The following is a 20,030-nucleotide window of genomic DNA, read 5'->3' on the forward strand; positions in this document are numbered from 1 at the left end:
GGGGTTTGTTGGTTGGTGTATTTTGTTATACTCTACTCCCATTGGTATCGTGTATCTGGATAGAACAAATACTTTGTATCAGTTTTATTGCTTGTTTTATTAAAAATATCCCATACATTATCATGACATTATCACAGTAATATATCTATTAAACATAATAACTTTAAAATCAAGCATTTTAGTGTTCATTTTTATTTAATTCTCCGAAATTAGTTCTCACATGGTTTGTCAGTGTAATCTCCAATTTTCTATACTTTTAGCCTTCATTAAATAAACCTGGCTACCGGAGGTTAGCAAGTAATTGTTTATTTAAAGTACATAAGGACAGCTTTAAAGAACATGATTTAATTAGTGGTCGAATCGATTCGCCCAAAACGTTCATAATAATTGAAATTAAAGACGAGCTATTGAATTGCACAGTAACAGTACACCGGAGGTAAATAATTGAAGTAATTGTTGGGTCAGATCGGGTCAATTAATCATCGGATGCGGCTGAGCCACATTACCAATTTATGTCCACCCAAAATACGATGACGCGGTCCGGCCTGTATGTTTTGTAGCTCGCTCGCTTAACTATTCAAACATTTCCATGAGAACCCAAGCATTTAATAATAATGACTGTACCCTTGCTCTAAGTGCGTTCTGTAGTTAGATATTCTGCATTCTTTGAAGCCTGATAGCTTATCAGCTCATGTTCCTTACCTTATGTATACAGTACGTGCACTTCATAGATGCAATAAAACTATCGCATACCCTAAGGACTCAATACAAAACAGAAAACATACAAGGTAATTTCCAATTTTAGCAAGTGCATATTCTAGTTACGAACCTTATGCACGCCACTGGGTAGCAGGTTGAAAAAGTTTAGATCCTCAGCCCCCAAGTATGAAGCAAATTTTTTTTTAATGTCTTCCTTGGTTTTAGTTAGCTTCGCGGCACCCTTCGAAAAATACTTTAAAGGTCTCAAGCGAAAGGTTTCAGGCATCTAATGGTCTTACTACTTGACTACGACAAGAGGAATATGACATCCCGTACAAAATATCAAAAAAATACGTTCTGAACTTGGTAATTTGACGACCCTTTAAACCTGCTTGCTACCTTTCAAAGTAACCACGGTCCAACGATGCCAACAAATCAGTCAATATACTTAAACAAAATTTAATTGTTCATAACATGAAAGTAGACTCCATACAATAAAAGACTCCAAAGACAATTTGATAAGTTTTATAGTATTGTACGTTTAAGTGTTACACAAATTCACCTATACCTGACGCAGTAATACATAGATTCGTGCCTCGATAACATTTAAACTTCCATCTCTATTCGTATCGATAGGATCTTAGTTTCGACGAAAGATTTTTAAAACGACATTTAAGATGTTTATTGTGTCAGTGATTATGGAGCGTTGGTGTGTTTGTCGATTTAAGTTAAATTTTATATGAGAAAACTCTTCCTTATCTACATTTTTTTTGTATGTTTGCTGCATTTTTTATTTTACGTTTCTTTTAGATTTCTTGCTATAACACAACGTTTAGGATTATGTATATCCTTTCAACAAGTATATCTTCTATACTTGACTGCTGACCTGCCTACTTCTAATTTATCTGTCACTTGCAGGGAATATATCATAAGGTCAAAATAAGACAGTAAAACAGACGCGCTCCTGTATGCACTGACATCACTCACTCAGTTAAATGAAACAAAATCAAGATATCATAAATGTTTATAGTATTCAAACCCTAATCTCCATAAATTTAGTTCTGAAACACAGATCGGTTTAGTGAAAAATTTAGATAAATTAAATCTTTTACATGAAGAACAGTTATCTAAAATCTTTATAATAGTGTTAAGATGCTCAGATACAGCTAATATTCTCTTTAAGTAAACATTTAGTTTGTGTTTAATGTTTATCACTGTTGCGAGGCAATCACTTAATGCCCGTTAGTAAACAGTGCAGCCATTTCTGTGAATTATTGAACTACCCGCGTCTCATTAGGAATACATTATCTCGTGTTCGTATCTGTCTTGTGTGGTCTTGTTATTTAATGACACTGCTTTGGTTTTCTTTTTAATTATTTCATTTGGTATCTTAGTTGTTATTATTATTTTATCTATACTACTACTAAATTCTATGTTTTCTTTTTAACTGCCTTTATATGAGAGATTTCTTGACACTATGTTTGTATGGATGATTGCATGTCTTAGATTATTTCCATTTTCAAATGTAACAGGGCTATATTATTTATAAATTAAATTTATTTATTTAAACGATTAACTATCTATTAAAGTTAACAAACTCCAAGTTATTTGACGTTGCTATGATTGTTAAATTTAGAGTACTGTAGTCGGAAAAATTTAAGGGACCTTACACTACTTATTTTAAATAATATCTAGAATAATTATCTCAATAACTTCATTAAATAAATATCATTCAGTTTCAACACACGATCGCATGTCGATATGCAAAATTTGTCTCCGTCAATGTCTCTAATACTTAAAATCCATTAAAAGTTCCGAAGGAGCCGGCAAGTGAGTTGATGTTTGAACGTTTCGTACGACGAGCTTATTTACAGAAAACGTTGAACAAACAGTCGCGGCGACATGAGATCGCCCCCGTTGACCCGGTTTCGTGCTGAATTCCCCCGAAGCGCCAGCGTCATACGCGATCAATACCCAACGGCTTCCAACGACTTAAATAAATCACGAGTTTAAGATCGCGAGCTCAACGTTACTTTGAGTGACTATTGCTCGATTTGCTGTGAGAATGCGTTTTAAGTTAGTCGAACCTTGTGGAGAGATTTAAGGTTCAGTTCCCGCCCTCTGTCGCTTTTGTCGTACCCAGTCAAGTACAAAGACAACATTTTTTACGTTTTAAGCTAGCTTGTAACTTGTCAACGGAAACCTTCCACCAAGCCAAACGAGATCAAAATCTTAATTAGGTGCACTCATAATATCCTGTAAGTGTTACTGGCGTGCACTTTATAGATACAATAATAGATTGTCTACCCTAAGGATTTATTGCGAATCTGTATTGGCAAAGGAATTTTGTAAAATTTGTGCATATAATGCCAACCTTGGTTAAAAACCCTGTGCACGCCACTGGTAAGTGTATTCTATACTAGTATTATAAAGAGGAAAGATTTGTTTGTTTGCATTGAATATGCTCCGAAACTACTAAACCGATATAAACAATTCCTTCACAACTGGAACAACGGGGGTGAAACCGGGTGGCGTCTCCTAATATTTTATATATCCTAAAATCGAAACGTGCTTTTTGACACAATGAGAGTACCTAAAAGCTTATAAGGTGTGTAATACAATTTACAAATAAATCCAAGCTCTGAATCGAACCACATATCTCAACTAGGACAAATCATCGCTCACTTAATTAGAAGCTACAGATATTTCCATTATTATTTAGTTGTACCCGTAGCAAATAATGAAGGAATCACAGCTGGTTCTATAAGTTTGAGTTCGGTGGTTTACACAAGACGTACTATCAGTTCACTTTGATCCGGGATCATTACAAAGGTAAACAACGAGTCTAATTAGCGGCATGTTAAGCAGATTACACCGCTCGTCAGACGCCAACAATGTTAACTCTTACGGGTTTATTAGTAACAGTAACTAAGGGCCGATGATTTCGTAGAATTTCTTGTATTTCGTGTAAGCTAATATATTTAGTTGCGGATAATTTTACATATATAAGGCTTGACACCAGTGCCTCAGGTTATTGGACGCGCGCATCTTCAAGCGTATCTGAGTAGTGTGGCAGTGAGCAAGAAGCAAGTAAACAATTTTTTTTCACTGACTGTCATAAAATATTAACTCACTTGCAGATTGTTGTGTAAAATTATTGTATAATTGAAATCTTAAACTTATCTTTAGTATTAAATAGCAATAGCATCTTGCACTAAAAGTAAGTTTTGTTTTTTAAATAAGGCATTGTTATTAACATAAATCACTGGACCGTACTTGAGTCAACCAAAATCTCTACAATGACATCGCTTTAAACGTGGAAAGTCCAAGTTGCCCTGACGTACTGTCTCGAGTAGAGGCCAATCTGATTCCCTCGAGTGGCATGCCGTCACTCGCCGTAGCCTGTTTGACGCCATATGCGACCGCCCTAACAGCCAAACGGAGTTAATCTTCTGAAAACGCAACAAAATATAAATCCTATGCACTTAGCTGCAAGGTGCAAAGTTGTGGATACTCTAATGATATAGGGGCTGTAGCGGTATGGGGTGAATTCCCAAAGGCGACGTGCAGCCCGGTGCTCATCATTTCCCCATTGTCTCGTTAGACAAAAATCAAAAACAAACAGCACGGATTTTTGGTACTAAGTCCGAATGATTCGCCATGATTGTGTTGATCGTCTCTGTTTGTTTGGCTTGTTGTGGCCGATTGTACCTCGGGGATTGGTGGAGTATGTCGATGAAAGTCATTATCTTCCAGCAAAACAACTGTCGGGTTAAGATTGATGCCTTCCGTTTATTGTAGATTAACATCGTCTAATGTATTTGTGTTGGCGAATTCCTCAGTGAATAATATTATAATATAACTCACTAGTTTAGGTCATTTAAAATTACTATTTATCTTCTATCGATTCTAAATTAACACATCTAAATTCAGATTATTTTTGGTAATATGAATTTCAAATGATCAGACTATTTTAAATATTTTCTGGTTATAGAACTGATATCATGTTAAAATCATTCTTTCGTTTCTTTGTGGATTCTGCGATCTACACTGGTTACGAAGTCACTACAAACAGACAGGCTTGACTTATTAAAAGTGATTTTAACTAAGCTTGTTATTAATTGGACATTGAAAAAAGACATGGGTAATCTTTTATTAATGCTTGCCTGTACCGTCTAATCATCAAAACAATTGTATGACTAATAATAATAATAATCGTTTTGTAATTAAAGAAGCAAGCAATAGCAATTTATGAAAACATAATTAATACCTATCTTGCAAAAATGAATTGAAATATTTAGACAATGTCTCAAAACATTAGCAGATTAAAATCTATTAAGCGAAACAATTTCGAGTCTTAATAGAATTCTCCCTTGTCTCTTCCAATAAACTGATCTAATTTGTAACTTTGATAGTTCTGACACTGTCTATTAAAATGTGTTAATTTAATTGTATCTAAGTTTGACACTGTTTTAAAAGATAGGTAATTAATATTTGGGCGAGGATCGTAGTAGTGGAAAGACGTGGTCTCTACCCACCCCTACGGGAATTATGCGTGATGGTATGTACAAATTGTATGTATTTGAGGTTAGTATTTATTAGTTTTAAGTAGAATTTCTGGTATTCGAAATCAAAAACAATAGTTTTGGAGAATAAAATAAAAAAGTCAACACGTCGCAAGTAGAACAAAGCAAAAATAAATGTTTATTTTCTTCCTTCCTCTACTGTCTATAATTTACTTATGTTTCATCGTTCCCATGCATCGAATTACCAGTGATTTCCCCATTCTTTGTATAAATGTAATTCTTTCCAAGATTGCGTCTCCGCCAAGTCTGGCATTTCTTCTACGTGATCACAATATTGAGGGACATTGTTGTCTTCAGCTCTTTTATGTCTATCATTTATTCCTCCGATACGTTAGCGTCAGCATTTGACAACTACAGTTCATGCCGAATAAATTGTCGGTGAAATTGTGCGACTAAGATTGAATTATTGCTACGGACGGTTTGCTTGTTTTACTTAGCTCTAATTGTGTTTACGTTTTATGTTTATCCTCAAAGAGATAGGATTGAGAGAAGGCATTGTAACACCATTATATTTTAGAAATGACTAAATCCTCAATGGTGTATAATTAAAATTTCAAACTATGTTACTGTCAAGACTTTGTACGCGTAATTTTTTTGCCATAAAAATGGCGCATACGAATACACGTCATTTTTTAGGCAAGTTATTCGAAAATACGAATAGTACGGATATTAGTAGTCTTCATCAGAACGTTGCAGGACTAGGGCGATTTAACCTAACACGGGCTCTGGGCACATTTGCAATATTGGGATCCTAGTATTAGTATAGCATCCAAAAACATAGCTTATTTAAATACACTATGTTTTGTATGCAATAAGTTAATTAATTACATCGTCAAGAAGTTATAATATTTTAATATTACAACTTTTTAACGATGTTATTTACAAACTATATTCACAGCGAAGAAATTAGAAATATCTAACACTTAAGCTCGAGACGCAATAAGCTGGAGGATAATAAAAATGTTCAGCTCATCCCCGTGTGCACGCAATTTTCAACCGAAGTGACTTTTATTAATGTGGCGATAGAACGTTTTAATTTTAATAAAACTGAACATCGGCACGCCCGACCTATTTGTCAACCTTCTTTACTTTGGCTGGCACGAAATCATGCAGTCACACTCCTGGCTGCTACAAACTCAGCTGAGCACGTGCGCAATCGAAAACGATCTTTTTGATAACATGGCTAAGATATAAATTCAGTTGATAATCCCGGTCCACTGTCATGTGAAATGTGAATTCCCCGAAGATGGCCGCACGGAATTTAAACATCTCCCGTTAAAGTAATAAAGGTGCGTTTTATTCGTAGAGCAACGGATTATATTTGGGATTTGGATGGCGAAACACGTAGGTGAACCATCGCTCATGTGACAAATTTCTACGTTTGCCTTAACGCGGGGCGTCGTGTTTAGAATATTATATCTCATGTTGGTACTGCGGGAATTCATATTGATTTACATACTGAGCAAATCTTTTTTGGTCTATAAAAATATTTTATCAAAAATTAACTCACTCGATACGTTAATAGTGAATGGCATCGAACGATATTTTCGTTTTATGTATTCTCTTATAAAAACGCTTCGAAGTTCCGATGATTTTTTTCAGGTGCAATTAATTGCAGCAAAATACATTTAAATTTTGCTAACATTTTACCCATAATAAAGTCAGCTATTTTTGTGTAATCATCATCTCACAATATTAAATAGAGTGAATTGTCTAGTTACGAGTATATGTGGCAATTTATTCGAAAGCCATTTTATCGTTTATGTAATCGGCTTTTACAAGTTACTTGAACATATTGTTATATCATGATTGTATTATGTTCTACAATACACCATTTGGTTATGTTTTTGGGGTTGTTCTATATGAGGAATAGCGAATTTTGACAGGTTATTCCCCTCTGGGATTCCAGGTTTGCCGGTTCGTTTATTCGACTTTGTACGATTTAAATTGTAGTTCCTTTTCATGGCCAGTAACGAAGTGCGGAATACGTGCGGAAAGCAGATTCTGCGTTATATCGCTTGTGTGTTTTCGCGAACTCTTTTTGGGGAGGGGTTCCTCCTTATTCATGTAGACGTGATTTTGTTGCGAAAGCAACACGACAATTGTATATTTATGAGTTCACTATTTCGCCGGATTGAATTTTGTTGTAATTCGATTTTTGTATACGCAAACTTGATTGTGTCTGGGGACATGTGGCAAATCAAGGTTAACCTAATAAAATTCGTTTGTTAGATAACTGGGTGACCCTTGCAAATTGGATTAAAGCTTTAAACGGTGGACTTTTCACGAGAAAAAGATGTTTACCATTGTTTTGTCGGATTTTGTTTTACAATGTGAAATTTACAAATCTGGCTTGGCATTGCATGGCAGAAATTAGGTTTAAGTTTCTGATTAAAGCTTTATATCAACACCTTTTCATCAATGAGCTGAGTCGATTCATAAGAAAGGTATAGCCTAGGTATATGTGAGTAATTAAGGATATCTATTACAAAGAGTAGGTACATATTTTATCAAAACTAGAAATTATATCTAAGGTACCTTCATCAAATGATGGCCAAAAGATCTACTCATCATCAACATCATCATTAACAACTCATATTCGGCTCACTGTTGAGCACGAGTCTCCTCTCAGAATGAGAGGGGTTAGGCCTTAGTTAGCTAAATGGCTTCACACACATAGATCATTCTCAGGTATGCAGGTTTCCTCACGATGTTTTTCCTTCACCGTTTGAGACACGTGATAATATAACTGAAAAGTGCATGCCTTGGATTCACACTGGACACTTATTGATCCAAACCTACGCCTTCGGAATCGAAGGCACTCTATATTTATATTTTATTAATTAGCATGCAGCATTTGCAAGACATAATTCAGGAAATTGCTCCATTGCCGTTTCATTTCTGTTTCACAACTATGTAGTAGGTATGTCTGACAATATTCATCACAAAGTCACAACAAAGCGCGACGCAAGTTCTTTACGAATTCAAAACAGGTCTTCCTACTGTGCTACACTTTACTCTACGTCATGTATCAAATATTAATTCGGCGCTGAGATTCGGACACGATATTACAATATAATGCGCGAAGGAATTAAATATTTGCATATTGGTCCTGAGTTCATAAATTATTCATCCGATTTTGATGTAATTTTACTGACTGATACGTGATTATGATCTACTAAAACTAATCCTATACTTTATCTATATATATAAATATTACAAATGAAATATTATATGGATTTTTATACAATTTTCCGAAGTAGATAAAGCATAACTTTTATTGTCTGTGCTTCTATATTGAGATCAAACGTAGTGTATAAAACTGAATTCCGTCGCCCACAAACGATTAATTGCTCCAGCTGCTGGTAATTCTACTTGTCGTCATCAACCCATATTCGGCTCACTGCTGAGTTCGAGTCTCCTCTTAGAATGAGAGGGGTAAGGCCATTAGTCCACCACGCTGGCCCAATGCGGATTGGCAGACTACACACACGCAGAGAATTATGATAATTATCTGGTATGCAGGTTTCCTCACGATGCAAAATACTTAAAATTAGTTAATATTGACCTTAATTACCCAAATGTCTCATAAAAATCAATATATTTAAACCGAGTCATCATCCCCATTACAATAGTTGGCAAAAAACGACTAAATTAATTAAAATTGACTTGACCGGTCACCAGCTATCTCTGCGGATATCCTGCTCCATGTATTATTATCAAACTCCTTATCTGCTGCAGAGGAAACAGGCAATGTTTTTATTTATGTTAGTCCCCGTACGCCCACAGAAGTGGTGTAGTCGTATGTTCTGGTGACCATTTATAGGTCGCGAATATTTTGCATTGAATTTCGGAAACGATTGTGGTTTTCGCATGTGCATTTGTTTCGTTGTGTGTGCATTTTTCATTTAAGTGTGATACAATTTGTTTTGCGTGTTTGTGTTTTTGTGTGTCTATGTGTAATACTTTTCAAACTAACTGAATCTTCTATTATTTATCTGTATCAACAAAAAGAGTTATAGTCTGGTTTCTTAACTAAGGTTTGTTTTTGAAATTTACACTTATTCATTTGCTATACCTACTGTCATTTTTAATATTTTTAATTTATTTTTTTCTTAAAGACTAGTTATATTTTAATTTTATTTACATTTATTTTTAACAAATTTTATAACCACAAGATCTGCTTCGTCTTTCAGTGCTGCAATGAAATAGTAAAAACAAGAATTGCCGGTTCAAATATATTAAAATAATTGCTTCATTAAATATACTCAAGGATCTCATAAGAGTACGTCTCTACACACAAACAAACGGTCTATTTAAGACCGCCCTACTGTAATTGGATGAAAAATCTACTCACATACAATTTGCATATTCAATTACAGAGTCTAGTAATGAGGTACGGCCCAAACTAATTTTATTTTCTTCGAGTTCTTTGATAGAAGCCTCTTGCGATGTTAGCCTTATTTTGCCTTAAATTAAAAAGTTTTCACTCGTCTGGAGTTCTGGTTCCTGATACTTTAGCTTAATGGTCTCATACGATTACGCTTTACGTTACTGGATTAAAAGTTTCTACCTGAAAACATCGCATATTTTCTATGTGCTTTATTGGTCATTTTTTTAGGGTTCCGAAGTGAAAACACGCTTAAATATATTTGCGGTGTCTGTAAAGCTAAATAAGTAAATTTGGAAACTCTTCGTAATAAGCAGTTGTGTTTTAAATAATAACAATAGTATAACATTGTGTTAAAATATATTTTATCAACATTTTTTGATCTACTTTTTATCTGCTACTCTAAAAGTATTTCAAAAAACTTTCCCATATTTTTAGCCGAATATTAAGAACACTTTTTTAAGTCAGAAATCTATTTGCAATATTAAATTATCGCATATTTGCCACTTAGGTAAATAATATGAAAAATAAGAAATACACAAACTAATTACATCAACTAAAACTTGTAAATATTACAGCGACGTAGGCGGCTTCAACGTGACTAATTGGCACTTGTAAATTGTGATATAACAACATCTACGGAACCCACATTGTGCCTATCCTAATACACACTTAGCTGGTTTTTCAATCAACCTAATGGATGGGGTTTTCAATTGGATCCAATGGAGTTTCGATGGAATCGGATATACCTCTAGTCATAGGTATATTTCGGCACGCATGACTTTATATTGGTTCAAGCGTTTTGGACGATTCATTTTTATGTTTTTTTTTTTATTTTTTTAACAGAGTTAGTACGAATAAAATTGAAAACGAAATACAACATTAAAAAAATTTCAACTTATTACTATAGTTATTACTTTTCAATTGTGTGCATTAAAAAAAAAATATCACGTGTCTCAAACGGTGAAGGAAAACATCCTGAGGAAACCTGCATACCAGAGAATTTTCTTATTTCTCTGCGTGTGTGACGTCTGCCAATCCAAATATGGGTCGATAACGACGACTATAGTTATGGTTCCAAGTGTAACATACGCCTTATGTTATAACCATCTCACATGAAACTCTCTTGAAGCCACATTCCAAGTGTAGAAGGTTCTTTACAGTTCAGCTTCGATAAGCTTTTATGAAGTTTCTAATGAGATATTTTTTAAAAGGCGAGGGTACTTGTAATAAATCCGAATGGCATTAAGGCTGAGCTGCTTCATGTTGAGGGTTTAATCGTAATTCTATAAATCTCCATTCAAAGTGCGGATTGACCTATATCCTTAATCCTATATATCTGTAAATACAACATTGAAAAGATAAATATTTTTTACTTACAGACGTTCCATAACTTCACCATTCCGTTCCCGTGGGAATACTGGGATATAATTGGAGATAAAATATGACACTCGCAAATAATGTAGCATTCTACAACTAACAAATAACACAACTAACAAAGAACTTTACCTTTACTTAAGAGGAAATAAAAACTGAGATTATTTAAGTAGATCTTACAAGTATACGTAAATATTATTGTCTAAATTACAATTTATTTGTAATACTAACAATAACTACACGAAATGAAATAAAATAATATTTAATTAAAAGACGAACGGGACAACTAAACTACTCATTAGCCATACATTAAAATAAATTAACTAAATCTATATAAATGTAATGTTGTCATACAATAGAGTCAGGCGGGGCGTAGCGAGACGACTCTTGTTACTTGTACTTTGTATTCTGAGCTTGTACCTAACTCTCCTAACTCTCGGTCAGAGAGAGAGACTCCTAGTTCTGTCTCTCTGATATGACATGTGTCAATGCAAGTAGCGTCCCACATAAATGCCCGCCCATTTCTTAGAGAATCAGCGTCAGTACATCAGGTCTCTTGCCATTCCGATGGCTTTCTTCTGACGGCTCGATTAATGATGGAATATGTGTTAAAAGCCCTTTTTTTTCTATTATTAAATAAAAGAGCCATGCCGAAATAATCTACCGGCACTCCTTTGTCATGTGATTTTCAATTTTATTTATATTTTCACATGGAAACGTGCTTCACAATGGAAACATTGAAAAATCAGAATACAAAGAAATATGTGTTAAATAGACAATATTACAATTATCAGCCCCTTGTGTCCCGAAGTTAAATATTGAATAGGCTTCCCGTGTTGACGTTAGATTCGACGGAACTTATTGTGCCCTTTGTCATACGCCGAAGCCTTATGACTCTTAATTACGCTTATGCTTTCAATATTTACATTCTTTTTTTGCGGCTTCTTTTTCCTTTATTGATGTTGTCATTTATTTTGAATATGTAAAACTCGTCTAAAATAATCTCATGCTTACCATCATTATTGTGTTACTTTTATACAAAGACTAATTGTTGTTCCTTTAAAATCATCGATGTTAATTATTATTATTATGTCCTGACACCTAACGAGTAATCCTTTTAAAACACGGAAATTCGGAATGCAATAGAAACAATAAAAATAAAAGTTTGTTAGCGTGTCAGCGACAAGTTACCACTTTTGTTTTAAAGATAGATGGTAAGTGGTAACTAACCACTGACTAAATCACCATTACCTGCGAATATTGAATGGTCCACTTGAGGATCAGTCCTCATTATAGATCTCCTTTGGATTTGCAGTTGAGATCCACCATACTGCTCTAATAAACGTTAGAGTGCTTATGGTGATAACTTTGTCTCCACCGATCACAATCAGCTGTTGATAGTAACCAGCGTGCCTAGCGGCAGTTTCATACTGTGACGATCGCGTAACAGTAAACGCGAATTTCTAAGGAATTGAAAAAGCGTCATCTAGTGGCAATAATACACAGCTGTTTCAATTCCATATAAATTCGCGTTTACGGTTACGCGAAAGTCACAGTAAGAAAACATTGAAAACGGAACGCCGGCTCAACCGAATCACGATGTTGTAAATCAAGTTTCCAAATTTTGGGCTGAGAATTATTACTGAAAATGTCTTGCAGTAACAAAAGAAAAGCTTTATATTTCAAAGCCTCATCACATAGGTTAACCACTAAACCCTCGAGTACCATATATGTACATATATATCAAGATATATTATGTACCTAATGTTAAAAGGAAAACAGAATTATTAAATGGGACCACGAGAAAATGGGTTTTAAGTATGAAGCTGAAAACGGTTCCTTTTGTTCGCCTCTTTATTGTTATCTCCTTACCGTGTATCGCTTGTTTTCCGTTTGATGTTGTTTTTGTTTTGTATTAAGACGCACTGTCTCCTCGTCGTATTTGTTCCGATGTTACACAAAAGGTGGGCGTGTGTTCCTTACACACGACTACATGTGTCTGATGTTAAAACTAAAATTGCTGAGGCACTTACGAGTTGCCTTGTTGTTGGCTAACCTAATTCAATACAAATTATTTCTGATCAGATTATTATTTTTAATAGAACCTCTTTCTCTTTTAGGAGAGTGGAGGTGGGGCTAAAACTTTTTAGAGGATTTAAGTAAATACAACAAAACGTTGTATTTGAATCCTCTTTATAATTTAGAAAACTTACATTATAAAGAGCTAATATTTGTATTTTTGTTTGTTACGAATATACTTAAAAATACTGTACCGTACAGTACTGTATCAGGGAATACGGGAATGAGAACTACAACGCGTCAACAGCGAGCCTATATGTGCAATTACGTGTATGTAGAGGCGTATAAGTTCTGCTTGATGTACGACTTCGATCCGCGTCCGACGCACGCTCTGTGTCTGTGTGTAGCTACATGTGTGTGTCTGTGTTGCGCAGGCCTGGGCCGCCTGCACCCGTACGGCTCGGGCAGCGGCTCCAGCAGCGGCAGCGGGCGCCGGCGCACGCGCCGCGGCTTGTCCGACTCCCCCACCGCGCCCACCACCCCCACCTCCGCGTCCGACAACGCGTCCGACGCCACGCTCACCGACTCCGAGCTGCCGCTCGCGCGGGACTCCACGCTTCTGGTGCAAAACGGTGAGTCCTACACCCATCTAACCAACCAACACACTTAATAATTTGTCAGACAAATACCAAAAAGAACAAGAATATAACGCACTTTGTATTTCATCATTATCCATCTTCATCATCATCATCAGCTCACTGTTATGGTCTAGATCAGGAGCAGGACTACTCTCTCCTCTCCTCTCTCTCCTTCACGTTATAGGAAATGAGATACGAAACTTAGACCCACACCAATGGCATCCAAGTATGTTCATCATTAAGAAATTCCCAAAAAAATCTACCACTATTATTTTGATTGTCTACTCAAATCGACCAAACGACCACAGGGGTATGCTAAGCAAGTATTGAATGTTCTTTAAATAAACTGTTGTAACGCAATTATACGCGTGTAGAGTTTATGTTATCCAGTAGTAACCTACAAATAAGAAACTGGGCGAATATGGGTTGACAAATATTAATTATAGGGCGACCTCAACGTGCCACTTAGTCAAATTAACCCACACGACGTAGGACACTGGCCGTGGATACAATATAGATGGAGAGCTAGCGGATAAAGCCGTTATATAAAGACAAAAGATACAAAGTGCCTTATATAAGTTTGAAGTTGCCAAGTTAAATGTAACTATATAGTAACAAATAAAATATTAAAACTTGTATACAGTTAAAACGTGGTAACAACAACCAATGCTAATAAATGCAGTGGCGTTATGTGACTTGTTAACATTATATTGTTAACTTGTGATATTTTTTAACATCATAGATCAAACTAATAGATGTAAAAAAATAAGTCAATCGGTAGGCTTGCAAAAAAATGTGTAGTAATTACACCATAGGTAGTTAATTTTTGTATTTTTAGTTTACGTTTATACTATCAGAATAAACGGTAAAATTTTTAAATCCACCACCATCTCGTCGGCTACTAGGACAACCCAAATTAAAGATTAAACACCACTTCCATTATTCCGCCGACAAATTATCGTCCGTAACTCTGCGAGAAGCAAAACATTGTCCAAGCGAAATTCTGTCCAAACAAAGGTTTAGGACAGACCACGGCGGGACAAACGTCGCACTAAACGACAAATAAAAGCTACGATAGTTTAAATTGGGACCATCGATATACAAAATTTGATAAACATTAACTTTTTCTTTGTCATCGCTATATTTAATCCAAGCGTTTTATGGAAAAGTCTGTATAAATGACCTTATAGTATTTCTAATCAGATGTAAGTAAACTTTATTACTTTAAATTAATATATTGAAGATTATTATAAAAACATTGAATGTGTGGATATCCGTTAAAAGCCTGTAAAATAAAAGAAAGAAAATGGTTTGAAAATGTTAATCATTTAAAAAAATGCTCAATTTTGCTTAATAATAGCTTGAAACCATTTTGTTATTACATTGGTCAGTCAGACATTAACAGCTTTTGCTGTTGAATACCGTCCGATACATGATGTGCCCTATCAATTGCTTATTTGATTAAAAACAACAGTTTTTATTTGATAAAGTTATTAGTTTTTTAATCGTAATTAAGTGAAATTAAATTGTGAACCAGTATAGATTAGGCCACACTATGCATTTATGCATAACACTTTATGCATTTATTCAGTCATCTACGCACACGGCGCAAAGAGGCGTTATATAACACAATGTATAACTTTTTATAGAATTATACTCTACTATAAATTCAATAAACTCAAAAATTCTATGAAACCTTCATAACGCTAGCTCGCAGTCGGATCAAAAAAAATTCTGACGCACCCACGTCTTACTACGCATCTTTGGTTTTATATATCAACGAACGATAGTTTAAATTGGAGCCTCCAAAAACTGTATGTAAACAAACACAGGGTCTCGGGTTTCTGGAAAGTTTTTGGGACCACCGGGAAAACATCGAAAACATTCGGGATCCGAAATGTTCGTACGGAATATTTGCGGAGCTAGTTACATCTATTGGGCCGAGAGCTGGTGGGAAATATTCTAAAGATGCTTGATGTAAAGCCATTGATATTGATCTACTGTTTTGAAAGTCAGTTTTGTTTGATTGAGTTATAGGTGGTAGTATTTAATTGACATGCATAAATTCGTGTAAAACTGAAAGAGTAAAAGCAGAAACATTAAAACTAAACTTTGATGAAATATTGGCCAAGCTGGGAAAATTTAAGACTTTTGGCCAAGGTGTTAAATAATAGTATATTTTGAAGTCTGAAATTGAAATAAATTTATAAAGGAACATTTACAGGCATCTCTGTTATCTATCAGAAATAGATAATTGAGATGGCTTTAACTTAAAGTTGCAATTACTCGGACCTATAAGGATAAATATCAAGCACTGCTTCGATATGTTCCACAAACTCTCCGACTACATAATTTGCCTTCTGCTACAACGTGAACGGTTGCTCCAATTTCCAAGGTCGTTCCTGTTTCTAGTTCCCGTGTAAAATGTAACTTTGTAACTTTATACAAATTTATAGTCGGTACACTTCGGTTCCGGCTAATTAGCACTCTACGCTGAGCATCGGCAAACTATTTAGCTTTCCGTTAGATTTACCAGGAGTGTGCTGAAATTTATAAATATCTATTTAGTGTTTACACTTAAAGAACTGCGATTACTACTTGCTTTGCGATACTTTTTTGATTTGATTTTGATTTTTAGGTTCGAATCCTAGTCGTTCTAGTTCTTATACAGAGAATCACAACACAAGAATTTCTTTCTTCGAAGAATTTTCAGTAAACATTCTCAGCCCGAAATTGGGAAGTTAGTGGTCATAACGTAGGCGTCCACAGATCCGCATCGTATCAAATGGATTTTGCGGATTTGTGGACGTCTACCACATAGCATTTATGTTTCAATGACCCTTAGTGACTGTGGCAAAATAACTATCCTTACTAAAACATATTATTAATGTGAAAGTAAGCCTGTTTGCTGTATTTTACTATTTCACGGCTATACTGATCTAATTTTAATGAAAATTTAGTTCATGGTTAGATATATAGAACTTGGCTACTCGTAATTAAATTGAATTTAATAAATCTCATTACATAGATCGGCTAAACTGTTGTTGAAATTAATTTAACGTGCCTAACAAACAGCAATTAATTTATATATTACAAGTATAGTTGCGGATGTAGATTACAAATGGTTTTACATTGATCCACTAATTTCAGTCTATTCTCGATCGACTGCAGCCGAGAGCGCAATGAATTCCAATTTAATTGCATTTAATGAAATCTCGGTCGATTATGGAGGCAAATTAAAACCGGGTCTCCGTTGGATTGGAGTGCGACGCGATAAAAATCCATTAAGGAATGCTGTGAGAGACTAAAATATAGGCTGCGACTGGTGGTACGACAGTACTGGTAAAATGAAAAAAAAATAAAGATCTAGTCACAAATTGAAAGTAGAAAGAGTGATTTTAATGTTAACTTTTAAAGTTAGTATAACGATTGCCTGGGCAGACAAAAGTCCATTAATTCATCCATCGCCAGTCTGTCTTCAGGAGCTGAACAATTTTGGATGATATTATGTTTTCCTGCTTCTTCTGACTAAACTGGTGAATCAAGGAGACACTGCAAAATATATAAATGACACATAAAACCGTATCGTAATTGATACAGTATTGTGTTTTGGGTCAATTTATCAATACGGCACAGAAAGGTCTGATTCCTTTGAATATTATGTACGTAATACTTTTGTTATTCTTTGAATAATCATGTCAATAGTCATGCAAACTTTTGAGGCCGCGAAAAATGTTGCGAGCACTTGATGTTCATTGCAATGCTTAATTTCAAAACTCGCACTTGTGAGTAATACATCGTTACAGAATAGCACTACCTACTTATTTCATATCTGATTTTATATCGGATCTATACTGATTTCATGACACATAACACGCATTTCAAACTACACGTTTTGAAATGCATCCATTTCGACTTCCTGAACTGTAATTTTTTTCCACTTTACTTGTTGACGATTTACCGGATAGGAAGTAGTAAATTTGAAAACGTTTTAATATCACTACATCAAATTATTGAGAGCAAAGCCTTCTTAAAAACAGAGCTATTGTCATCATCATCGTTAGCCCATTTGGTCTTTGCTGCAAAATAGAGCGAAGCTTGGATCACGCTTCTCCGCTATCAGACGTCACTTTTGACGACCGGGAAAAACTTGGACCACCTGTCAAAATTAACGTCTTGAAAGTACATACCAGAGTGATGGGTTCTCAGTGTCAAAGAGAAACAGTTCTCCAAGCTAAACGGTGGGACATGTTTCGAAACCCGATATCCATACGCCTTGACGTTTTTACACCCGTGATATTTTGGTAGAGACAAGTGTGCCCCTTAATTACCCCCATTAAACGCTCGATGGACCGACGAGAGACATATGAACTCCCATTCTGAATATACATCTATCCCCTTTACGGAAATGCGTTTTTTAAATCAAGGACAGAGACGAATAGTGTTTTCTCAACTCTTAAGTGTATGCCGGAAGTACGTTAATATGGTGACGCTCAGTTAAATTTTTATGTGTGTCCGCTTAATGAATGGATGCTCTTTTAAATTTCCATGCGCTTGTACAATCGTTTAGTTCTATTATAATTGGATATAAGAATAAAACGAAACAGAGTTTCATAAATTGAAACTTTGTTCATTCCAAAATTTTTTATTCTTCTTGAAAATAACGTCGGCTTAAAGGTGTTTGTAGAAATGTTTTTTTGTGTAGTTTGCTCTTTCGTACAATAGTTACGACGATTACGACGCAAGCGATAATAATGTATTCGTCCAGAAAAACTAAATAAATATCACATTAAAAAAACACACAATTCCGTGTTAGTAGTTAAAAGATTAGTACAAGCCACTATACCGTTATGGAAGTGGTGAAAAATCGAGTTAGCAAGGAAAAGACTATGTAATTCCACTTTATTTAAAATGAAACTTGCCCCAGCGCGAGCAAAATGAAGTGAAACATTCCCGCGGAAAAGTATTTCTTTAAGAAACATAACAAAATGAAGCCCAGCTTAGCTTGACGCTATCTTGCCGAGTTAGAAATACTTTTTTGCCACAATAAAAGGAGAAGTTATCGTTGCAACTATCTCGGCTGTAGCTTTACAAATGAGGTGGACTTTTTTTTCATTTCATGCTATTAAACTTCCGTACTAGCGGGTTATGAAGGAATTGTGACGTCATTACTCGTACCTACTGTTGGAGGATAGTTCCTTATTTTGTAATACATGTCAATGCTGTTAAAAACTCTGCATGAGAATGTTGAATACTCTGAAGCTTTTGTTACAATTTTAAAATAGAGGACTACATGTTTCAATTCCTCGAGATTTTTTGAGCTTTTCCTTTTAAATATGTATGACCTCGAAATGCCGTAATTTCACTAATTCAAAAAGCTGTCGAAGACATTTAAGGAAAATCAAATTAAAATTACTTTTCTTATTTTTAGTGCATTTACTATTTTGAAAACATGACAAAGATTCCTCTTTCATTTCCTTTACACGACTTCCTTCCTCCTAAATAAACCAAAATCTTGTGCTAAGAGTAAAATGCAATACACCTGGGCTTTTATCAAAATCTATCAGAAGGGCAGAAATAAATAACCAAAATTCAATAAAAACTGCAAGAAAGTTCGTAGAATGAAACCTAAACATCTCGGGTACGAGTAACTGTTACTGTTTTTCAATTATTAATTAAAGATAACAATTTAAATTACAAAATGCAATTTTAGAATAACACCAAAATACATTTTCTTTTAGTATGAGAGCTACTTAAGAAACATTTAAGTGGCTCCCAGACGAAACTCCTATAGCCTTTACTCTTTTGCAATTTGCACGCGGCAATTGCGGATTTGAGGCATTCACCCGTCAAGGGAGTTCTCTGAAATTCGTTCACTCAAAGCGCCTTAATCCTCAAGACGAATATCTCGAAGTTAACGAACGGGCCGGAATAATCGCAGTGATGCTGAGAGAGAGAAATGTGTAATTTTTTTTTCCTTAATCCCTAGTTTACTATGGATTAACGAAAAAACTAGTTTAGTTTAGCCCATTTGCCAGGTTTAAACTGCCTAGTCAGTTCAGTGAATATTGAGGTTTTAGAATATTGAGTTTTTCTTTTGCCAAGCATTTCCCGGAATCGGGAAACTTACTTGCCCAGATGCACGGGATGATGCGATGCAATGGAGAGCACATAAAGCCGTCGGTTCCAGTAGTTTTTGTGAATATCTGATACAAATATTATCCTAAACCCGTTAGTCCACAGTGGAACAGAGTGGATCCAGCTTCAAATTCCCTCTCCTCCACAAAGGAGGGCAAAATAAGCTAATAATGAACACCTACA

At 35.2% G+C, this 20,030-nt stretch overlaps 1 protein-coding gene across 5 annotated transcripts in view; it reads left to right on the plus strand.

Moving 5' to 3' along the window:
* LOC112055381 (teneurin-m) overlaps nucleotides 1-20,030 on the plus strand; it is a 330,977-nt gene that overhangs the window by 85,941 nt on the left and 225,006 nt on the right. For 4 of the 5 annotated variants that reach the window (XM_052881940.1, XM_052881941.1, XM_052881943.1 and 1 more), the window contains one exon: nucleotides 13,506-13,703. In XM_052881940.1, the coding sequence (XP_052737900.1) occupies nucleotides 13,506-13,703 (198 nt within the window). Of the gene's footprint in view, nucleotides 1-9,120; nucleotides 9,326-13,505; nucleotides 13,704-20,030 lie in introns of those variants that run through there. The other variant, XM_052881942.1, reaches the window with a different exon arrangement.

This window comes from Bicyclus anynana, chromosome 6 (genome assembly GCF_947172395.1).
Source record: "Bicyclus anynana chromosome 6, ilBicAnyn1.1, whole genome shotgun sequence".
NCBI lineage: Eukaryota > Metazoa > Arthropoda > Insecta > Lepidoptera > Nymphalidae > Bicyclus > Bicyclus anynana.